This window comes from Leuresthes tenuis, unplaced genomic scaffold (genome assembly GCF_036924035.1).
Source record: "Leuresthes tenuis unplaced genomic scaffold, fLeuTen1.0.hap1 SCAF_4, whole genome shotgun sequence".
In the NCBI taxonomy this organism is placed as follows: domain Eukaryota; kingdom Metazoa; phylum Chordata; class Actinopteri; order Atheriniformes; family Atherinopsidae; genus Leuresthes; species Leuresthes tenuis.
In genome coordinates, this window is record NW_027325358.1 from 24,500,504 (window position 1) to 24,511,249 (window position 10,746).

The 10,746-nt window shown below is 39.3% G+C and overlaps 1 protein-coding gene across 1 annotated transcript; it reads left to right on the forward strand.

Moving 5' to 3' along the window:
- The first annotated feature begins 1,631 nt into the window (after positions 1-1,631).
- slc34a2a (solute carrier family 34 member 2a) lies at positions 1,632-10,521 on the forward strand. Its single transcript, XM_072383852.1, has 13 exons — positions 1,632-1,655; positions 2,549-2,612; positions 2,711-2,821; positions 3,503-3,631; positions 3,887-4,030; positions 4,176-4,287; positions 5,483-5,675; positions 7,238-7,333; positions 7,430-7,550; positions 7,711-7,878; positions 7,964-8,080; positions 8,241-8,365; positions 9,955-10,521. The coding sequence occupies exons 1-13, from the start codon at positions 1,632-1,634 to the stop codon at positions 10,519-10,521; spliced, it is 1,971 nt and encodes a 656-aa protein (XP_072239953.1).
- Positions 10,522-10,746: the final 225 nt, after the last annotated feature.

The following is a 10,746-nucleotide window of genomic DNA, read 5'->3' on the forward strand; positions in this document are numbered from 1 at the left end:
GAAAGATAGATTACATAACAATACATAGTCTAATATCTACTGTTAGCCCGAAATTCAGTTTCTCCATTTATCATCCATCCAGTTTAACTGCATGACAGGAGAGAATAGACTAAAAATAATTTTTGTCTGTCTGACTGTGCTGGTGTGTGTGATGGGATACCTCCACTGCAGGGGTGAGGTCAAACCACAGTGGCCAATCACAGCTGCACCTGGGGAGCAGTTGTGCCCTTCAGACGACCTGATGGGTCCATCGGTGTATTGGACTGCACATTGGCACTTTGGGGCAGCCAGTACGATCCGTAACGACACAGGTGTCACTGGGTCACTGAAGAGTGAAATGAGCAAACCAGAACCACATTTAAATAGACCTCTGAAGTATCTCAGGTGTGAGATGTTCAGACATAAAGGAAAATGACCTTCTCAGAAACCCCTTTCACGTTTACATAGATTTGAAAAAATAAATAAAACTAGGTTTGATTACGAAGTCACTGCTCCAAATGAACAAACTCAGCATCAAGTATGGAACAATTAAACAAAAATCAAAGCAAATGCAGTCTTGTTCCACATGCCCGCGGTGTTCCTTATTATTTATTAGGCTTTTGTGTTCAGTTCTGTTTGTTTGTTTAACTGTCTGTCCACAAAGCTAAATCATTATCTCTTAAACTGTACAGGATTTGTTTGTGAAGGTTGGATTTATTGCAGGACTAATTGTTTTATCAAGATGCACCTAACAAGCTGGCAACAAGATTAGAAAAGGAGCCAAACCTAAGAATGTTGTTCTGCAGTGGGGAAATGTTGACGTGGGTTCCACTGATACAGAGACAGAGGTGGATTCCCGTCCCGTCACCCATCATTGTCTGATTACAGCCTCCATGGAAAGCCAGGACCTCAGTTTGGCCCAGGATGACTTCAAACCACCATCAACAGTTTTATAGGTCGGAACTTAGGCAATTGAAAATCTGAAGTATTGACAAGTGGCTTGCTATATTAAGAAAATCAATAGAATCTTACAATAAATGCTCCAAAAATAGATCATAGCTGCATTCACAAACTCAAGTTGGGCCCATGTGACACTGGGCCCATCCCGCACCCCTCTCTGACCCCAAACAACCGCGTGAGGTCTGGATAAATGTTTGCCAGGGGAACCAACCTCTCTTCCACTCTCCCATGGTTAATCGACGGGTCGACCAGCTGGAGCCAAAGTCACTTTGAGGATGCGTCCGACAGACAGAACAGAGTATTTGTTACTGGACACAGGCAAAAAAGGAGTTGTGTGAAATGCATGTACATGTTTTTAAATTGGACAAACAAACCGCAGAAGTTGTCAAGAGGTTGAGGTGAGCTGTAAAGTTTAACAGTGAGAGTGGAGGCATATGTGGACACCACAAACTCAAGTGATTATCAGGCACAATGTGAGTAGGATTACAACACATCAGGGGAAGAGGTTAAAGCAACGTCAGGTAAGACTAATCAAGGTTTGAAAGGTGTGTTCTGCTTATCTAAAAGACTGAAGTGTTCCTGGTGGTTTGAAAGCTACAAGAAACACACTCCTCTAATGCCTCCCAAACTTTCCACTCCACCTGCACGGAGGCAGCATTTCTAAGTCTGAAGCAAAGGTGAGCTCAGCACTCATGGACTCACTGCGCCTGCCACAGGTGAGGACAACTATGCCAATCTTAATACTTTATTACTGCTTTCAATGCTTCCAATTTTTACTAATGAAACAGACAAGTTTGGAAACAAACCAGAAAGTTCTCAGAGTTTGCATGAGATTTGATACTCAAGTGATGTATTGGATTATGATCAGTATTGATGTAATGTTTATTGCATGATGATCGTGCACATAGGAATTTAGCTTAAAAAGGGATTGGTTGTGGGCCACTGACACTCAAGATGTGGAACAGAAAATAGATCTGATGCAAAATCTGTGTCGAGATATTCCTATGGACAAGTAAATATAGAATTCAGGACTTTGATAAATTATACACAGAAGAGAATAATATAGAAATATAGTAAAATGTATAGAAAAAACAACATTATTATGTATGTGAATTTTTTATTTAAAGTTTAATGATTCCATCTAAATTTCAAAGGCAACAATGAATATCTTAATGCAAGTTTGATGCTTTTGACACATTGATTCAGCTTTCCTTCTGTCATACTGTTGCACGGATGGAATTTTACTGCAACCGCAGCACGTGACAGAAAGATCAATAACCTGGCACGTGAGCAAAAGTGTGTGTGTGTGTGTGGTTTTACTAATGCCTGTTACTTAGAGTTGGCCATCAGCTAAAATACATTCAGTGGTTCTTTAGGTTTTCTGTAATATTTACTGACAACTGACTCCAAACACTGTTATATAAGTGGTAGAATATCTGTGCAAATCCCCATCTATCCCTACTGGTTTGTTGGTACTTACAAGGATTTGGACGAAAGGGGAAACATTTTAAAAGCACAAGAAAAAATGTTCTTTGTAAATACTGACTGATAAAAAAAAAACTGTCTCCATGAAACAAATCCTCACGTATAGTTTGTCTTTTTTTTTCAGCCAATGGCTCCTCAAAGCAAGAATAAGGAAGACCACAATGAGAAATGTGAAGAGAAAAGCAAAGGTATTTTGACAGACTACATAAAGCTGTATTACACGCACATGAGGTCTACCATTGAATTGACCATTTGAATGTAGCTGTTCACCTTTTGTCTGTTGTAGAAGTCATGGCGAGCCCTTCACACTCCACTGTGGGTTTGATAGAGCATGAGTCAGAGGGCATAGACCCATGGGACCTTCCAGAGCTGAAGGATAGTGGGGTCCCGTGGTCAGGTAAAGATTTGCGCTGTGCCTATGCTCCATATAAGTATTGTTTTATCCGTGTTTGTACAAATGATTTGTATGTGTCCTGTAAAGATGCACACACAGACACTAAGTAATGTGTGTCGGTATTAAATCCATCAACTAATTATTATCCAGCAAAAATCAGCTCAAACTACACATTCCACTTTTAGGTGTGTGCATAGATACACATATGAACATTTTTTTTCTTGGTCTTCAATTTGTCATTAATTAACTTTGTGAAGAGATTTGTTTAACTATTAACATTTAGTGCAATAATCTGTTTATTGTCACCAGAAAAGTCACATTTAGTTTAAACTGATTCAATAAAGTATATGATAAATCCTGCAAACATCTGCCAGGATATCGTGATGCCATTTGCAGGGCAATCAATGGTTGGTCTGATTATTTAGAAAACATAGATATGATAACATTTTATGATCCAGAGTCTTTGCCAACGTATCGCTGACAGTGAGTCTAAGTTAAGATTAGCGAGGTGAGTGTGTCCCAATTGTCCTTTACTGCCCCAGGTTATAAGGGTCACCTCTAAAAACAGAAAATAGTATTTCTTTATATTTCTAACACATCTACAAAATGATGAACACGTTCCCCTTTTGATTCCTTTTACCTGTATTTGATCCCACATAGACTAATTGTCCTTGTTTGCTTCAGCTCTGGATACCAAAGGGAAGGTGCTGAGGGTGCTGGTGTCAGTGTTGAAGCTGATTGTGCTGCTGGGCCTCCTCTATACGTTCATCTGTTCCCTCGACATCCTCAGCTCAGCTTTTCAGCTTGTTGGAGGTAAATTCACTTATTGTCTGGACCCATGTTACAGGCTTTTTATCACACCAAACTGTTCTCAAGAGTCTCAATGTAGTTGTCTGAACAGCACTGGGATACAGCGACTGGAGCAATTGAAATTGATTTCAGCCTTTATCAATTCTACCTTTTAAAATCTGTAATATTCCAGTGACATCAATACACACTCTCCTGACACTATGGTTTACAAAAACATGTTTATGACTGTGCACACGCCTTGATGTTCACCTTGATCAGGTAAAACGGCAGGCGAAATCTTTCAGGACAACTCGGTTTTGTCCAACCCACTGGCTGGGTTGGTTATCGGTGTTTTAGTCACCCTCCTGGTCCAGAGCTCATCCACCTCCTCCTCAATAATTGTCAGCATGGTCTCCGCCGGGTGTGAGTATGAGCCTCTACATCACAACATCACACAAACACACACACTGGCACATGCACACAGTGCACATGGAGAAATGATGAACGAGATTGTGGGTCTGCAGGAGGAGGGGGAGAAGTGTTAAAAAAGATCTGTGCGTTTCAACAGTGCTAAAGGTCCCGGTGGCTGTTCCCATCATCATGGGCACTAACATTGGCACATCTGTAACTAACACGCTCGTGGCCATGACGCAAGCTGGTGACCGCAGTACCTTTCGCAGGTAATGATTGTCTGTTTCATCTTGCTGACATTCTCAAGCAGAAGGCACTGAAGCGCCACGTTGCAATACCTTTTCTTCTTATGAACGTCATGCAGCACGTACACTACACTGATCTGTCACCAAAGGGATAACATACACGTTGTTTGCTAGAATAAATTAATTCATTTTGATTCTCTGGTTTGAGCTCTGGTTTTGATGCTCTGGTTCATTTGTAAATTGGTCACAAATTCCAACATCAGTAGAAGCACAACACTGCAGAAAAAAGTCCTGTTTGAACTTGGGGCTGAATTGTGGCAAGATTTTACAGTGTTGTATTTATGCTTCTCATCATTGTATGAAATACTGCAACATCAGATTAGACAACCTGGAAACACTGCAAACTGCCGTGAAAAATAAAGCATTTCCTAATGTAAGCTCAAAATGAAACGATCACAGGCGTGATATTACAGAACTACAAGATGTTCAAAAATGCTCATGTGGAGGCAGAGGCAGCTCAGTGATGGTGTTGCACCATGGACTGTCATAGCCAGGGCACTAGATTCATTAACTGACCGACATTATCCAACAACTTTTCTTTTTTTGACTTTTGCTGTCACTCATGGTTGGTTAGGCCCGGACATAAAAAATATGGGCTTTTGGTGACATGTTGATGAAATATTGAAAGTATTGGAAATAAAAAAGGTTTGGAAAGCTTCCCTATATAAAACAACTTGAAACATTGAAAACCGTTATCATCTCACAATTTTCAGACCTTTAGTAACATTTTACTACATGCTGGACATGTTAACAAATAGATACAAATACAACCTAATAGATATTTTCATGTTAGACTGGTCTATAACAATAATTATTAGACTTCCCTTGTCACTGAGGTGCCTCAAAGTGAAAGTGATCACCTGTAAACTGGCAGGTCAGTGGTTTGATTCCTGGCTTTCCAAGTTCACAATATGTGCATGTGTGAATGATGGAGAAAAAGCACTTCATAGGCTTGTACAGACTGAAAAATGCTTTTTTGAATGTGTGTGAAGTTGTGATTGTAACTTGTGGTACACAGCACTGTGAGTGGTCAACAACACAAGAAAAGCTCCAATAAATGCAGTCCATTCGCTTTGTTTTTACCCAAACAGCCACTTTATGAATGGATAATATCTTCGGTTATTCTGCATTTATCTTCCTCTTTTCACCATGTTTCCAGGGCTTTTGCAGGTGCCACAGTGCATGACTTCTTTAACTGGCTGTCTGTGCTGGTTCTGCTGCCCCTGGAAGTCGCCTCTGGTTATTTGTACAAGGTCACCAAGCTTATCATTGACTCCTTTCAAATTGAAAGTGGAGAGGCCCCAGACCTGTTAAATGTGATCACTGACCCCCTCACCGAGTCCATCATAAAGGTAAGGTCTCATGATTGTATCATTTTTACTTTTACAGACTGTCTTTCTTTCTCAAGTCTGAAGTAAAGTGTTAGAAACTAGAGCAACATGGAATGTGTATCTTTGACAAAAGACCTGTACAGCAATTGTGAATTACAGATTTGGTTCACACTGGTATAGTATAAGAGATAATGTTGCATCAGTAATGTAGGAAATACTGAATGTCAATGCTAAAATTAGTTTCATAGGTAAATATGATACACAAAGCTATGGCACAGTGTCCATAAGGTGCAAAACACAAAAATTGATAAAGCATAATGACAAAACCATTTTTCATAAAAACAATACTGTTGAAATGTTGTGTAATCTATTTCCTTATTGTGTTTCCTGTAATATTGGATTTTTCTCTGTTTTGTTGGGTTCCTTGAAATGGTTTTATGGGAACAATCACAAGAATCAGTCAACAAGCCTATATAGTATAGTATTATAGTCATTGTACTACTGTGCAGAAACAACAAAAACTGGAAGACATCCCTGAGTTCTCAGGCAACAAAAGCAAACAACAGACAAGATATAAAACAGACACAAGGATAAGAATGTCAAGAATAGTAAAATAATCAAAGAAACAAAAGAGATTTTAATGCTACTAGTAAGGGGCTGAAGTCCTATCGTCTGTCGGCGGGGATCAGTGTGTGTGGGGCGAGTAGGGTTTCTAATATTAGGGTGTGTCCACACTTAATAGTTCAATTAAACTAAACCCTTGTTGTGACTGCTTCACTAGTGCACATCACGACCAAATTAACTCTGGTGCGGTTCAACTGAAACATGAACGCAACACAAATCAAAGTCATACTAACATGCAACTCTTGATTCTTTAGGCTGTGGAGTTTGGACTTCGGTGTGTTTGGGATTACTGTGTTGAAAGACAGTCAATTAGAACATTTTGATAAAAGCATTTGGCCCAACGATCTGTTCCAGTGTACTGTGAAACAGCAGATCCTCTGAAGATTTATTTGCCTGATAGGTGGACTGATACTGGTCTAGAGTAGCAGGCTTGATGCATTTAGCATTAGCTTCTTGTCTCACTTGGATGGTTGCTTTAAGTGCCATAATAGTCATAAAAGTTATTTGGTTAGTCATATAGATACAGCTATGATTCTGAGGAGCTCAGTGGCTGAAGAAAGATTGACGGTGGATGAAAGCCTCCGACAGCTAATCAGTACAATCAGGATCAGATGCTTTCTTCACACACACATTGTGCAGAACCCTTCTGACGCCTGGAGTCAGCACCTGCTGACTGCGTGGTGGGATTACAGTTTAAAGACAAGTCGCTGACCTCATGCAGTCAGCAGTGGCTTGTATATCCTCTCTTGTTTAGTTGTTTTTGTTTTACACCTCAGGGCCACCACACACAGGGCGTAATGAATAATTTTGTGTAAAATGGACACTAAAGTGTGATACTTGCAATCCCTGGAATTGTGTTGTTTTGATGACCTCAAGTTCATCAGCAAGATAAGATATAAATATATGAGGTTGTTATCTTTACTGTCATTGTACTCAGTTTTTCTTTCCTTCTGACTCAGCTGGATGACTCTGTCATTAGGGGAATTGCCACCGGAGATGAAGAAGCCAAAAATAAGAGTCTCATTTTGAAATGGTGCCAAACCTACACCAACGCAGTAAGAGTGGTAGCAATGCATGTCAACTATGCTAAATCTGATAATGTAGAATACTGATGAGAAAATATTTACTGTTAAACTGCCACTATCTTTCAGACCTTAACGAATGTCACAGTTCCCGGTCCGGAGAACTGCACCTCTCCATCTCTCTGCTGGGTTGATGGCAACAACACAGTCACACTGATGAATGTGTCTGAGACATACAACGTACTGAAATGTAAGACTAATATATAGAGAATTCATACACTCTTTTTGTCTTATTGAATTAAAAAAATGCTATTTTGTATATAAGGCAATAGTGTTCTATTCTAATCTCTGTCTTACACATGATTTAATGGAACTTAAGGATCTTTGTTTGTCTGTTTCTGTGTCTGCAGGCAATCATCTCTTTGTAAATGTGAATCTTTCCGACCTGGCAGTGGGTCTAATCCTGCTGACTCTCTCTCTGCTGGTTCTCTGTTCCTGCCTGGTCTTTATTGTCAAGTTGCTTAACTCTATGCTGAAGGGACAGGTGGCTTCAGTCATCAAGAAGATCCTCAATACGGGTGAGCGTCACTTCACACAGCACATTCAATTAGTTGAATGAGGTGCATTGGTTAGAAAAACATTAATGTTTGTGTATGTGTGCAGATTTCCCATTTCCATTCGGCTGGGTCACGGGTTACATTGCCATCTTGGTCGGTGCTGGAATGACTTTCATTGTACAGAGTAGTTCGGTGTTCACATCGGCTATTACACCGCTTGTTGGTGAGGCCTATCATCCATTCATCAGTTCAGCCATTTCATTCATTATCTCCGTAAATGTTCTCTAATGATCAAAAACTTTAAGCCAATAATTGTGTTTCTGAAAGAACAGGAATGCACAAGAGCTTATATGTTTGAACCAGTGCCTCTTTTGTGTGAATAGGTATTGGTGTCATCAGCATAGAGAGAGCATACCCATTGTCTTTGGGTTCAAATATTGGCACCACCACCACAGCCATTCTGGCAGCCATGGCAAGTCCAGGAGAAACGCTGGCTGATGCTCTACAAGTGAGTAATCAATACAGAAATGCTTGTTGTTGATGTGTGGCGATTGCAGTCTTCTGAGTGACTGTTCAAGATGCTTCCTTAATGGGTTATATTTTGATTTATTAGGATTGATCAGGTATTTGTAAAGCTGAATAATGCTGTTTGTTGTTAATATATATTTGTTTAAATATCATTGTAACTATCATAGTGAATATAGTTTGATCACATTCCCTGTGTTTGCTTTCATAGTTGGGATCACCAAAATCTCAATGTTTAAATTACTGATTTCAAATGAATGGTGTTTGAAACAAAGTTAATGTAAATATTTAAAAACGAAACCAACATGAAGAAATTATGTGTGACGAAACCTTTTAGTTGACTCAAATAAAATAATATTTTTGAAAAAAACAACAAAAAACAAACCAAACTAACAAAAATGAAAATATTTTAACTTTGTTTTCTACTCTGAGGGTATTTTATGCTCACCTTTCGTATGTGTTAGGGGATGTCACACTTTAGAGCCATATTGTTTAATAAAGATAGAAATTGCTACAAAAATTGCAGATTGTATTTTGACCAAAAGTGGTCTTGAGTGACACATGTTAGTCATTTAGTGCAGTAATATGAGTGCCATCGGATCGCATTAATGACTAAATTACAATAAGATTGAATTATTCACTTCATGTAGACACCTTAATCTGACAAAAAAACTAATCGGATCAGATCGGGTTACTCGCAATTGAACTAAGACCTTAAGATATTTTGATCCAAATGTACACTAAACGTGCATGTAGACGACAGTGGATCGGATCGAGCGTGCTGTGCTCATCATGTAGACCCACTGAGTATAATAAACTAAGTCATCCTGGAAACAAACTTAAACTAAAGTGCACGAAACAGATTTAAATAAAAAATGGACAGATTTTGAAATGGAACATGACAAAACTACTAATACCCTGTATTGAGCTGTGTGCTAACCCATTAGTTAAATATGTCCAAAGTCCAGTTTGGGGGATGATTTTGACCAGATTATCTCGGCAAAGGAGGAGCGCTCACAGACACAGATTTAAACAGATTTGTGAACACTATTTGAGAGACATAGGTCTATTGTGTATGTAGAAAATGTTTTAGATCTTTGAGTTCAGCTCATGACAAATGGGAGCAAAAACAAAAGTGTTGCAAATATATTTTTGTTTAGTGTAATTAAATCTGTCTCTTTTAAGACGCCTCTGCCATAACTGATACCAATAAGTGTGAAATCCAAGCATTTACTTTACGCAGTTTCAATATGGTAATGTTTACTCTCAAACGTTTCTTGAAACAGGTATATAATTGGGACAAACTAGGATGAAATAGTCATTTATTTCAAAGGGAACGTCCATTTCAATTCAAATAAGCTATTTAACTCTCAAATATCACCATGATGTTTTCCAGATGAGGGGTTATTGACTATCCAGTGGAAAAACTGATGCAAAATTAAGAGCTAATATGAATTTTCTAGCTGGTGTCACACCTCAGTTGAAACGTGCAAGCACTTAAACTCAGACTTAATTCATGTAATGATTTGTATGATAAAGATAATCAATGAAGTATTCTGCTGATCCCTACAGATTGCCCTTGTGCACTTCCTATTCAACATCTCTGGCATCCTTCTGTGGTACCCAATCCCCTTCACCCGCTTTCCCATCCGGATGGCTAAAAGTTTGGGGAATATCACCGCCTCCTACCGCTGGTTTGCTGCTGTCTACATAATGTTGTGTTTTTTCATTTTACCACTGCTTGTATTCAGCCTGTCACTAGCTGGCTGGCAGGTACTGGTGGGCGTGGGTGTGCCTCTGCTGGTCATGTTGATTGTGATCGTGGTCATCAACACGCTTCAGAAACGAAAACCTGGGTGTTTGCCTGCAGTACTGCGTTCCTGGGATTTTCTCCCTCTCTGGGCACACTCTCTGGATCCTTGGGATAAAGTGGTTGGTGTGATCACAGCCAAATGCTGTTGCTGCTGTAAATGCTGCCAAATTACATCTGATGACCAAGAACATGAAGTACAAGAATCTGTGGAAAATGACAAGAGGATGCACATGACTGTGTATGACAACCCTGCAATGAGTGCAGAGAAAGAAGTAGAAGATGAGATAAAGATAGAGCTAAATATCCTGAAAATGACCCGGCTTTAGAATGCTATATTCACTGCGTGTGTGAAACCATGTATGGTGCAATGAAAGAGAAATGGCTGAATATGGTAACATTAAAAAAAAAGAAAACAAAAATACAATGATGCTAACAGAAGTTACCCTTAAATTGCAGATTCCGTATGGGTCATTTGTAGTCTTTGTTGTTTTCAACAAATGCCTTGAAAAGACCAAAACCAAGAACATGTTTGTTTGTCTTTAAGTTATTTC